The sequence below is a fragment of the Telmatherina bonti genome (genome assembly GCF_933228915.1).
Source record: "Telmatherina bonti genome assembly, chromosome: 18".
Lineage (NCBI taxonomy): Eukaryota > Metazoa > Chordata > Actinopteri > Atheriniformes > Telmatherinidae > Telmatherina > Telmatherina bonti.
The window spans coordinates 3,324,514-3,339,894 of record NC_136616.1 but is presented as its reverse complement, the minus strand read 5'-3'; the positions used below and the strand labels follow the sequence as shown (position 1 = coordinate 3,339,894).

General features: G+C 42.3%; 1 protein-coding gene across 2 annotated transcripts in view; it reads right to left on the bottom strand.

Annotated features, from left to right (window-relative positions):
- Positions 1-1,598: 1,598 nt before the first annotated feature.
- aco1 (aconitase 1, soluble) overlaps positions 1,599-15,381 on the bottom strand; it is a 118,715-nt gene continuing 104,932 nt past the window's right edge. For both annotated transcript variants that reach the window (XM_079257906.1, XM_079257905.1), the window contains 2 exons: positions 2,545-2,730; positions 1,599-2,465 (listed from right to left, as the gene is read on the bottom strand). In XM_079257906.1, coding sequence (XP_079114032.1) covers positions 2,349-2,465; positions 2,545-2,730 — 303 coding nt within the window. In that variant the 3' untranslated portion in view covers positions 1,599-2,348. The remainder of the gene's footprint in view (positions 2,466-2,544; positions 2,731-15,381) is intronic.

Below are 15,381 nucleotides of genomic sequence, written 5' to 3'. Positions count from 1 at the left end.
AGGAAGACCAGAGGAAAACCAGAGGAAGACCAGAGGAAAACCAGAGGAAGACCAGAGGAAGACCAGAGGAAGACCAGAGGAAGACCAGAGGAAAACCAGAGGAAGACCAGAGGTAGACCAGAGGAAGACCAGAGGAAGACCAGAGGAAGACCAGAGGAAAACCAGAGGTAGACCAGAGGAAGAACAGAGGTAGACCAGAGGTAGACCAGAGGAAAACCAGAGGTAGACCAGAGGAAAACCAGAGGAAAACCAGAGGAAGACCAGAGGTAGACCAGAGGAAGACCAGAGGTAGACCAGAGGTAGACCAGAGGTAGACCAGAGGAAAACCAGAGGTAGACCAGAGGTAGACCAGAGGAAGAACAGAGGTAGACCAGAGGTAGACCAGAGGTAGACCAGAGGAAAACCAGAGGTAGACCAGAGGAAAACCAGAGGAAAACCAGAGGAAGACCAGAGGAAGACCAGAGGTAGACCAGAGGAAGAAAAGAGGTAGACCAGAGGTAGACCAGAGGAAAACCAGAGGTAGACCAGAGGAAAACCAGAGGAAAACCAGAGGAAGACCAGAGGAAGACCAGAGGAAGACCAGAGGAAAACCAGAGGAAGACCAGAGGAAAACCAGAGGTAGACCAGAGGAAAACCAGAGGTAGACCAGAGGAAAACCAGAGGAAAACCAGAGGAAGACCAGAGGAAAACCAGAGGAAGACCAGAGGAAGACCAGAGGAAGACCAGAGGAAGACCAGAGGTAGACCAGAGGAAAACCAGAGGAAGACCAGAGGTAGACCAGAGGTAGACCAGAGGAAAACCAGAGGTAGACCAGAGGAAAACCAGAGGAAAACCAGAGGAAGACCAGAGGTAGACCAGAGGAAGAACAGAGGAAAACCAGAGGAAGACCAGAGGTAGACCAGAGGTAGACCAGAGGAAAACCAGAGGAAAACCAGAGGAAGACCAGAGGTAGACCAGAGGAAGAACAGAGGTAGACCAGAGGAAGAAAAGAGGTAGACCAGAGGAAAACCAGAGGAAAACCAGAGGAAGACCAGAGGTAGACCAGAGGAAAACCAGAGGAAAACCAGAGGAAGACCAGAGGAAGACCAGAGGAAGAACAGAGGTAGACCAGAGGAAGAAAAGAGGTAGACCAGAGGTAGACCAGAGGAAAACCAGAGGTAGACCAGAGGAAGACCAGAGGTAGACCAGAGGAAGACCAGAGGAAGACCAGAGGAAAACCAGAGGAAGACCAGAGGTAGACCAGAGGAAGACCAGAGGTAGACCAGAGGTAGACCAGAGGAAGACCAGAGGAAGACCAGAGGAAAACCAGAGGAAGACCAGAGGAAGACCAGAGGAAGACCAGAGGAAAACCAGAGGAAGACCAGAGGAAAACCAGAGGAAAACCAGAGGAAGACCAGAGGAAAACCAGAGGAAGACCAGAGGAAAACCAGAGGAAGACCAGAGGAAAACCAGAGGAAGACCAGAGGAAAACCAGAGGAAAACCAGAGGAAAACCAGAGGAAGACCAGAGGAAAACCAGAGGAAAACCAGAGGAAAACCAGAGGAAAACCAGAGGAAGACCAGAGGAAGACCAGAGGAAGACCAGAGGAAAACCAGAGGAAGACCAGAGGACAGCAGGTGGAGCTACAAACCAGACAACAGATACTCAGAGAGGACAGGACTGTAACCAGAGTCATGGTTTAGATCAGGTGGCTGGGATCACTTCCCTGGTGGTTTGGACTAGTGCAGCGTAGGGCTGGGCGATATGACGATATACATGTGGACGATGTTTCGTTTCATATGAGGCTCTATTGTTTACGTGGCGTAAACAATAGATAAGGTGCTTTCCTATAATATTTTACGTCAAGACACGCTTTACGGCACGCTGCAATACATAAACATGGAGGAAGACGGAGGAAGACCCCCAGACCAGTCAGTTTCATTCATTCTCCGAAGCGCCTGGCAGAGTAGGGTGGTGGGGAGCTGGAGCCTTTCCCAGTTTTATTTGGAATATTTTGTCTTTTTGAAATTGTGGAAACTTTTTGGACAGAACCTTTTCACCGTTTCCGCTGTTTGTCTTATAGAAACCGTCTTACTGGAAGCGCTGGTTATAATATCCACTTTACTTTTACAAAAGTAGAAATGAGTTTTGTTTGTCTTTGCTTTTTTTTTTGTTTTTAACCTAAATGTAAACTACGATGTAAACGGCTACCGCCATATGTTCAGGTCGTACCGCCCAGCCCTACTTTACACCTGTTGTCTGGTGGTCTGGATCTGGTCTCTGAGCTCCAAATGAGGATGATGATGGTATTCATGGACGGCGTTCTCCTATTGGTCGGAAGTTAAAACTAACAGTGAAGATGGAACAGTTTAGTTTGCCAACATCTTGCGGATCATGTAGTTGAGAATTCCTCCGTGACGGAAGTAGGTCAGCTCCACGTCCGTGTCGAACCTCATGCGAACTTGGAATGTTTTCCCAGAGTCCAGCTGTGAGGCGGGAAGAGTCTGGATCAGGAGGAGTTCAGAACCACTTGAGCTCACTCAAACCGGTTCATTCTGAACTTACCTTCAAGTCCACTATCATCCTGGGTGTGAGTCGGTCAGGGATGATGACGGTGTAGCGCTCGCGGCCTGTCAGACCCAGACTGTCCGCCGTGTCTCCAGGCAGATACTCCAGAGGAATGACCCCCATCCCGACCAAGTTACTGCGGTGGATACGCTCATAGCTCTCCGCCAGGACCGCCTTGATACCCTGCAGAGACACAAATCAGTCTGAGAAATTAAAATACAAAAGTGAAGAGATCTAGATTTTTATTAACATTTTCAATTAACTTCCATGTACATGAGTTTCTTTCTGACCTTCGGGTAAATTATAAATAAATTCATAAAATAAAATAACTAAAAGGAAAGAACTAAAATAAACTGGGAAAAAAACCAATAAATTAACTAAAAGTAAAATCAGTAAAACTAAATAGAAAAAAATGATAAAAAGTATTAAACAAAAGTAAATTCTGCAAAAATAGAATATAATAAATCAATTAAAAATAAATAAAGTGAAATATAAAACCTAACCAAAAAGTAATTAAAAAAGAAAAATATCTCAGAGATATGAACACGGACATCTGGACAATAGAAACATGGATATCAAATTGATAGAAACAGACATATGGACGATAGAAATATTGACATCTAGACGATAGAAACAGACATATGGACAATAGAAACGTGGACATCTGGACGATAGAAACATTGACATCTGGACGATAGCAACATGGACATCTGAACGATAGAAACAGACATCTGGACGATAGAAACAGACATCTGGACGATAGAAACAGACATCTGGACGATAGAAACAGACATCTGGACGATAGAAACGTGGACATCTGGAGGATAGAAACATGGACATCTGAACGACAGAAAGACATCTAGACGATAGAAACATACATCTGGACGAGAGAAACATGGACATCTGGACGATAGCAACATGGACATCTGGACGATAGAAATATGGACATCTGGACGATAGAAACAGACATCTGGACGATAGAAACAGACATATGGACAACAGAAACGTGGACATCGAGATGAGAGAAACAGACATCTGGACGATAGAAACATGGACATCCGGACGATAGAAACATGGACATCCGGACGATAGAAACAGACATCTAGACGATAGAAACAGACATTTGGACGATAGAAACAGACATCTGGACGATAGAAACGTGGACATCTGGAGGATAGAAACATGGACATCTGAACGACAGAAACAGACATCTAGACGATAGAAACAGACATCTGGACGAGAGAAACATGGACATCTGGACGATAGCAACATGGACATCTGGACAATAGAAATATGGACATCTGGACGATAGAAACAGACATATGGACGATAGAAACGTGGACATCGAGATGAGAGAAACAGACATCTGGACGATAGAAACGGACTTCTGGACGATAGAAACAGACATATGGACAATGGAAACATGGACATCTAGACGATAGAAACATGGATATCTGAACGATAGAAACAGACATCTAAACGATAGAAACAGACATCTTGACAATAGAAACATGGACATCCGGACGATAGAAACAGACATCTAGACGATAGAAACAGACATTTGGACGATAGAAACGTGGACATCTGGAGGATAGAAACATGGACATCTGAACGACAGAAACAGACATCTAGACGATAGAAACAGACATCTGGACGAGAGAAACATGGACATCTGGACGATAGCAACATGGACATCTGGACAATAGAAATATGGACATCTAAACGATAGAAACAGACATCTTGACAATAGAAACATTGACATCTGGACGATGGAAACAGACATCTGGACGACAGAAACATGGACATCTAGATGATAGAAACATGGACATCTGAACGATAGAAACAGATATCTGGACGATAGAAACGTGGACATCTGGACGATAGAAACGTGGACATCTGGACAATAGAAACATGGACATCTGGACGATAGAAACATGGACATCTCGATGATAGAAACATGGACATCTGAACGATAGAAACAGACATCTGGACGATAGAAACATGGACATCTGGACGATAGAAACAGACATCTGGACGATAGAAACAGACATATGGACAACAGAAACGTGGACATCGAGATGAGAGAAACAGACATCTGGACGATAGAAACATGGACATCCGGACAATAGAAACATGGACATCCGGACGATAGAAACATGGACATCCGGACGATAGAAACAGACATTTGGACGATAGAAACAGACATTTGGACGATAGAAACGTGGACATCTGGAGGATAGAAACATGGACATCTGAACGACAGAAACAGACATCTAGACGATAGAAACTGACATCTGGACGAGAGAAACATGGACATCTGGACGATAGAAATATGGACATCTGGACGATAGAAACAGACATATGGACGATAGAAACAGACATATGGACGATAGAAACGTGGACATCGAGATGAGAGAAACAGACATCTGGACGATAGAAACATGGACATCTGGACGATAGAAACAGACATATGGACAATGGAAACATGGACATCTAGACGATAGAAACATGGATATCTGAACGATAGAAACAGACATCTAAACGATAGAAACAGACATCTGGACGATAGAAACAGACATCTTGGCAATAGAAACATTGACATCTGGACGATGGAAACAGACATCTGGACGACAGAAACATGGACATCTGGACGATAGAAACGTGGACATCTGGACAATAGAAACATGGACATCTGGACGATAGAAACATGGACATCTCGATGATAGAAACATGGACATCTGAACGATAGAAACAGACATCTGGACGATAGAAACAGACATTTGGACGACAGAAACATTGATATCTGGACGATGGAAAAGTGGACATCTGGACAATAGAAACGTGGACATCTGGACAATAGAAACGTGGACATCTGGACGATAGAAACATGGACATCTGGACGATAGAAACAGACATCTGGACGATAGAAACATGGACATCTGAACGATAGAAACATGGACATCTGAACGATAGAAACAGACACATGGACGATAGAAACGTGGACATCTAGATGATAGAAACAGACATCTGGACGATAGAAACAGACATTTGGACCATAGAAACGTGGACATCTGGACCATAGAAACAGACATCTGGACGATAGAAACATGGACATCTGGACGATAGAAACAGACATCTGGACGATAGAAACATGGACATCTAGATGATAGAAACAGACATCTGGACGATAGAAACAGACATTTGGACAACAGAAACATGGACATCTGGACGATAGAAACATGGACATCTGGACGATAGAAACAGACATATGGATAATGGAAACGTGGACATCTAGATGATAGACACAGACATCTGGATGATAGAAACATGGACATCTGGACGATAGAAACATGGACATCCGGACGATAAAAACATGGACATCTGGACGATAAAAACATGGACATCTGGACGATAAAAACATGGACATCTGGACGATAGAAACGTGGACATCTGGACGATAGAAACAGACATCTGTACAATAGAAACGTGGACATCTGGACGATAGAAACGTGGACATCTGGATGAAAGAAACATGGACATCTGGACGATAGAAACATGGACATCTCGATGATAGAAACAGACATCTGGACGATAGAAACAGACATCTGGACGATAGAAACATGGACATCTGGACGATAGAAACAGACATATGGACGATAGAAACATTGACATCAAGATGATAGAAAAAGACATCTGGACGATAGAAACATGGACATCTAAACGATAGAAACATGGACATCTGAAAGATAGAAACAGACATCTGGACGATAGAAACAGACATTTGGACGATAGAAACAGACATCTGGACGATAGAAACGTGGACATCTGGAGGATAGAAACATGGACATCTGAACGACAGAAACAGACATCTAGACGATAGAAACAGACATCTGGACGAGAGAAACATGGACATCTGGACGATAGCAACATGGACATCTGGACGATAGAAACAGACATCTGGACGATAGAAACAGACATATGGACAACAGAAACGTGGACATCGAGATGAGAGAAACAGACATCTGGACGATAGAAACATGGACATCCGGACGATAGAAACATGGACATCCGGACGATAGAAACAGACATCTGGACGATAGAAACAGACATTTGGACGATAGAAACAGACATTTGGACGATAGAAACAGACATCTGGACAATAGAAACGTGGACATCTGGAGGATAGAAACATGGACATCTGAACGATAGAAACATGGACATCCGGACGATAGAAACATGGACATCCGGATGAGAGAAACATGGACATCTGGACGATAGCAACATGGACATCTGGACAATAGAAATATGGACATCTGGACGATAGAAACAGACATATGGACAATAGAAACATGGACATCCGGACGATAGAAACAGACATATGGACAATGGAAACATGGACATCTAGACGATAGAAACATGGATATCTGAACGATAGAAACAGACATCTAAACGATAGAAACAGACATCTGGACGATAGAAACTGACATCTTGACAATAGAAACATTGACATCTGGACGATGGAAACAGACATCTGGACGACAGAAACATGGACATCTAGATGATAGAAACATGGACATCTGAACGATAGAAACAGATATCTGGACGATAGAAACGTGGACATCTGGACGATAGAAACGTGGACATCTGGACGATAGAAACATGGACATCTGGACGATAGAAACATGGACATCTCGATGATAGAAACATGGACATCTGAACGATAGAAACAGACATCTGGACGATAGAAACAGACATTTGGACGACAGAAACATTGATATCTGGACGATAGAAACATGGACATCTGGACGATAGAAACAGACATCTGGACGATAGAAACATGGACATCTGAACGATAGAAACAGACACATGGACGATAGAAACGTGGACATCTAGATGATAGAAACAGACATCTGGACGATAGAAACAGACATATGGACCATAGAAACGTGGACATCTGGACCATAGAAACAGACATCTGGACGATAGAAACATGGACATCTGAACGATAGAAACAGACACATGGACGATAGAAACGTGGACATCTAGATGATAGAAACAGACATCTGGACGATAGAAACAGACATATGGACCATAGAAACGTGGACATCTGGACCATAGAAACAGACATCTGGACGATAGAAACATGGACATCTGGACGATAGAAACATGGACATCTAGATGATAGAAACAGACATCTGGACGATAGAAACAGACATCTGGACGATAGAAACATGGACATCTGGACGATAGAAACATGGACATCTGGACGATAGAAACAGACATATGGATAATGGAAACGTGGACATCTAGATGATAGAAACAGACATCTGGACGACAGAAACATGGACATCTAGATGATAGAAACATGGACATCTGGACGATAGAAACATGGACATCCGGACGATAGAAACATGGACATCCGGACGATAGAAACATGGACATCCGGACGATAGAAACATGGACATCTGGACGATAAAAACATGGACATCTGGACGATAAAAACATGGACATCTGGACGATAGAAACAGACATCTGTACAATAGAAACGTGGACATCTGGACGATAGAAACGTGGACATCTGGATGAAAGAAACATGGACATCTGGACGATAGAAACATGGACATCTCGATGATAGAAACATGGACATCTGAACGATAAAAACAGACATCTGGACGATAGAAACAGACATTTGGATGATAGAAACGTGGACATCTGGATGATCGAAACATGGACATCTGAACGATAGAAAGACACATGGACGATAGAAACGTGGACATCTAGATGATAGAAACAGACATCTGGACGATAGAAACAGACATATGGACGATAGAAACGTGGACATCTAGATGATAGAAACAGACATCTGGACGATAGAAACATGGACGTCTAGATGATAGAAACACATATGGACAATAGAAACATGGACATCTGAACAACAGAAACAGACATCTGGACGAAAAAAAACAGACATATGGACGATAGAAATGTGGACATCTGGACGATAGAAACATTGACATCTGGATGATGGAAACAGATGTCTGGACGATAGAAACAGACATTTGGACAATAGAAACGTGGACATCTGGACGATAGAAACAGACATCTGGACGATAGAAACATGGACGTCTAGATGATAGAAACACATATGGACAATAGAAACATGGACATCTGAACAACAGAAACAGACATCTGGACGAAAAAAAACAGACATATGGACGATAGAAATGTGGACATCTGGACGATAGAAACATTGACATCTGGATGATGGAAACATATGTCTGGACGATAGAAACAGACATTTGGACAATAGAAACGTGGACATCTGGACGATAGAAACAGACATCTGGACGATAGAAACATGGACATCTAGACGATAGAAACATGGACATCTGGACGATAGAAACATGGACATCTAGATGATAGAAACAGACATCTGGACGATAGAAACAGACATCTGGACGATAGAAACATGGACATCTGGACGATAGAAACATGGACATCTGGACGATAGAAACAGACATATGGACAATGGAAACATGGACATCTAGACGATAGAAACATGGATATCTGAACGATAGAAACAGACATCTAAACGATAGAAACAGACATCTGGACGATAGAAACTGACATCTTGACAATAGAAACATTGACATCTGGACGATGGAAACAGACATCTGGACGACAGAAACATGGACATCTAGATGATAGAAACATGGACATCTGAACGATAGAAACAGATATCTGGACGATAGAAACGTGGACATCTGGACGATAGAAACGTGGACATCTGGACGATAGAAACATGGACATCTGGACGATAGAAACATGGACATCTCGATGATAGAAACATGGACATCTGAACGATAGAAACAGACATCTGGACGATAGAAACAGACATTTGGACGACAGAAACATTGATATCTGGACGATAGAAACATGGACATCTGGACGATAGAAACAGACATCTGGACGATAGAAACATGGACATCTGAACGATAGAAACAGACACATGGACGATAGAAACGTGGACATCTAGATGATAGAAACAGACATCTGGACGATAGAAACAGACATATGGACCATAGAAACGTGGACATCTGGACCATAGAAACAGACATCTGGACGATAGAAACATGGACATCTGAACGATAGAAACAGACACATGGACGATAGAAACGTGGACATCTAGATGATAGAAACAGACATCTGGACGATAGAAACAGACATATGGACCATAGAAACGTGGACATCTGGACCATAGAAACAGACATCTGGACGATAGAAACATGGACATCTGGACGATAGAAACATGGACATCTAGATGATAGAAACAGACATCTGGACGATAGAAACAGACATCTGGACGATAGAAACATGGACATCTGGACGATAGAAACATGGACATCTGGACGATAGAAACAGACATATGGATAATGGAAACGTGGACATCTAGATGATAGAAACAGACATCTGGACGACAGAAACATGGACATCTAGATGATAGAAACATGGACATCTGGACGATAGAAACATGGACATCCGGACGATAGAAACATGGACATCCGGACGATAGAAACATGGACATCCGGACGATAGAAACATGGACATCTGGACGATAAAAACATGGACATCTGGACGATAAAAACATGGACATCTGGACGATAGAAACAGACATCTGTACAATAGAAACGTGGACATCTGGACGATAGAAACGTGGACATCTGGATGAAAGAAACATGGACATCTGGACGATAGAAACATGGACATCTCGATGATAGAAACATGGACATCTGAACGATAAAAACAGACATCTGGACGATAGAAACAGACATTTGGATGATAGAAACGTGGACATCTGGATGATCGAAACATGGACATCTGAACGATAGAAAGACACATGGACGATAGAAACGTGGACATCTAGATGATAGAAACAGACATCTGGACGATAGAAACAGACATATGGACGATAGAAACGTGGACATCTAGATGATAGAAACAGACATCTGGACGATAGAAACATGGACGTCTAGATGATAGAAACACATATGGACAATAGAAACATGGACATCTGAACAACAGAAACAGACATCTGGACGAAAAAAAACAGACATATGGACGATAGAAATGTGGACATCTGGACGATAGAAACATTGACATCTGGATGATGGAAACAGATGTCTGGACGATAGAAACAGACATTTGGACAATAGAAACGTGGACATCTGGACGATAGAAACAGACATCTGGACGATAGAAACATGGACGTCTAGATGATAGAAACACATATGGACAATAGAAACATGGACATCTGAACAACAGAAACAGACATCTGGACGAAAAAAAACAGACATATGGACGATAGAAATGTGGACATCTGGACGATAGAAACATTGACATCTGGATGATGGAAACATATGTCTGGACGATAGAAACAGACATTTGGACAATAGAAACGTGGACATCTGGACGATAGAAACAGACATCTGGACGATAGAAACATGGACATCTAGACGATAGAAACATGGACATCTGGACGATAGAAACATGGACATCTAGATGATAGAAACAGACATCTGGACGATAGAAACAGACATCTGGACGATAGAAACATGGACATCTGGACGATAGAAACATGGACATCTGGACGATAGAAACAGACATATGGATAATGGAAACGTGGACATCTAGATGATAGAAACAGACATCTGGACGACAGAAACATGGACATCTAGATGATAGAAACAGACATCTGGATGATAGAAACATGGACATCTGGACGATAGAAACATGGACATCCGGACGATAGAAACATGGACATCCGGACGATAGAAACATGGACATCCGGACGATAGAAACATGGACATCTGGACGATAAAAACATGGACATCTGGACGATAAAAACATGGACATATGGACGATAGAAACAGACATCTGTACAATAGAAACGTGGACATCTGGACGATAGAAACGTGGACATCTGGATGAAAGAAACATGGACATCTGGACGATAGAAACATGGACATCTCGATGATAGAAACATGGACATCTGAACGATAAAAACAGACATCTGGACGATAGAAACAGACATTTGGATGATAGAAACGTGGACATCTGGATGATCGAAACATGGACATCTGAACGATAGAAAGACACATGGACGATAGAAACGTGGACATCTAGATGATAGAAACAGACATCTGGACGATAGAAACAGACATATGGACGATAGAAACGTGGACATCTAGATGATAGAAACAGACATCTGGACGATAGAAACATGGACGTCTAGATGATAGAAACACATATGGACAATAGAAACATGGACATCTGAACAACAGAAACAGACATCTGGACGAAAAAAAACAGACATATGGACGATAGAAATGTGGACATCTGGACGATAGAAACATTGACATCTGGATGATGGAAACAGATGTCTGGACGATAGAAACAGACATTTGGACAATAGAAACGTGGACATCTGGACGATAGAAACATGGACATCTGGACGATAGAAACATGGACATCTGGACGATAGAAACAGACATCTGGACGATAGAAACATGGACATCTAGACGATAGAAACATGGACATCTAGATGATAGAAACATGGACATCTGGACGATAGAAACGTGGACATCTGGACGATAGAAACAGACATCTGGACGATAGAAACGTGGACATCTGGAGGATAGAAACATGGACATCTGAACGACAGAAACAGACATCTAGACGATAGAAACAGACATCTGGACGAGAGAAACATGGACATCTGGACGATAGCAACATGGACATCTGGACGATAGAAATATGGACATCTGGACGATAGAAACAGACATCTGGACGATAGAAACAGACATAAGGACAACAGAAACGTGGACATCGAGATGAGAGAAACAGACATCTGGACGATAGAAACATGGACATCCGGACGATAGAAACATGGACATCCAGACGATAGAAACAGACATCTGGACGATAGAAACAGACATTTGGACGATAGAAACAGACATTTGGACGATAGAAACAGACATCTGGACGATAGAAACGTGGACATCTGGAGGATAGAAACATGGACATCTGAACGACAGAAACAGACATCTAGACGATAGAAACAGACATCTGGACGAGAGAAACATGGACATCTGGACGATAGCAACATGGACATCTGGACAATAGAAATATGGACATCTGGACGATAGAAACAGACATATGGACCATAGAAACGTGGACATCGAGATGAGAGAAACAGACATCTGGACAATAGAAACATGGACATCTGGACGATAGAAACAGACATATGGACAATGGAAACATGGACATCTAGACGATAGAAACATGGATATCTGAACGATAGAAACAGACATCTAAACGATAGAAACAGACATCTGGACGATAGAAACAGACATCTTGACAATAGAAACATTGACATCTGGACGATGGAAACAGACATCTGGACGACAGAAACATGGACATCTAGATGATAGAAACATGGACATCTGAACGATAGAAACAGATATCTGGACGATAGAAACGTGGACATCTGGACGATAGAAACGTGGACATCTGGACGATAGAAACGTGGACATCTGGACAATAGAAACATGGACATCTGGACGATAGAAACATGGACATCTGGACGATAGAAACATGGACATCTGAACGATAGAAACAGACATCTGGACGATAGAAACAGACATTTGGACGACAGAAACATTGATATCTGGACGATGGAAACGTGGACATCTGGACGATAGAAACAGACATTTGGACAATAGAAACGTGGACATCTGGACGATAGAAACATGGACATCTGGACGATAGAAACAGACATCTGGACGATAGAAACATGGACATCTGGACGATAGAAACAGACATATGGACGATAGAAACGTGGACATCGAGATGAGAGAAACAGACATCTGGACGATAGAAACGGACTTCTGGACGATAGAAACAGACATATGGACAATGGAAACATGGACATCTAGACGATAGAAACATGGATATCTGAACGATAGAAACAGACATCTAAACGATAGAAACAGACATCTTGACAATAGAAACATGGACATCCGGACGATAGAAACAGACATCTAGACGATAGAAACAGACATTTGGACGATAGAAACGTGGACATCTGGAGGATAGAAACATGGACATCTGAACGACAGAAACAGACATCTAGACGATAGAAACAGACATCTGGACGAGAGAAACATGGACATCTGGACGATAGCAACATGGACATCTGGACAATAGAAATATGGACATCTAAACGATAGAAACAGACATCTTGACAATAGAAACATTGACATCTGGACGATGGAAACAGACATCTGGACGACAGAAACATGGACATCTAGATGATAGAAACATGGACATCTGAACGATAGAAACAGATATCTGGACGATAGAAACGTGGACATCTGGACGATAGAAACGTGGACATCTGGACAATAGAAACATGGACATCTGGACGATAGAAACATGGACATCTCGATGATAGAAACATGGACATCTGAACGATAGAAACAGACATCTGGACGATAGAAACATGGACATCTGGACGATAGAAACAGACATATGGACAACAGAAACGTGGACATCGAGATGAGAGAAACAGACATCTGGACGATAGAAACATGGACATCCGGACAATAGAAACATGGACATCCGGACGATAGAAACATGGACATCCGGACGATAGAAACAGACATTTGGACGATAGAAACAGACATTTGGACGATAGAAACGTGGACATCTGGAGGATAGAAACATGGACATCTGAACGACAGAAACAGACATCTAGACGATAGAAACTGACATCTGGACGAGAGAAACATGGACATCTGGACGATAGAAATATGGACATCTGGACGATAGAAACAGACATATGGACGATAGAAACGTGGACATCGAGATGAGAGAAACAGACATCTGGACGATAGAAACATGGACATCTGGACGATAGAAACAGACATATGGACAATGGAAACATGGACATCTAGACGATAGAAACATGGATATCTGAACGATAGAAACAGACATCTAAACGATAGAAACAGACATCTGGACGATAGAAACAGACATCTTGGCAATAGAAACATTGACATCTGGACGACAGAAACATGGACATCTGGACGATAGAAACGTGGACATCTGGACAATAGAAACATGGACATCTGGACGATAGAAACATGGACATCTCGATGATAGAAACATGGACATCTGAACGATAGAAACAGACATCTGGACGATAGAAACAGACATTTGGACGACAGAAACATTGATATCTGGACGATGGAAAAGTGGACATCTGGACAATAGAAACGTGGACATCTGGACAATAGAAACGTGGACATCTGGACGATAGAAACATGGACATCTGGACGATAGAAACAGACATCTGGACGATAGAAACATGGACATCTGAACGATAGAAACATGGACATCTGAACGATAGAAACAGACACATGGACGATAGAAACGTGGACATCTAGATGATAGAAACAGACATCTGGACGATAGAAACAGACATATGGACCATAGAAACATGGACATCTGGACCATAGAAACAGACATCTGGACGATAGAAACATGGACATCTGGACGATAGAAACAGACATCTGGACGATAGAAACATGGACATCTAGATGATAGAAACAGACATCTGGACGATAGAAACAGACATTTGGACAACAGAAACATGGACATCTGGACGATAGAAACATGGACATCTGGACGATAGAAACAGACATATGGATAATGGAAACGTGGACATCTAGATGATAGACACAGACATCTGGATGATAGAAACATGGACATCTG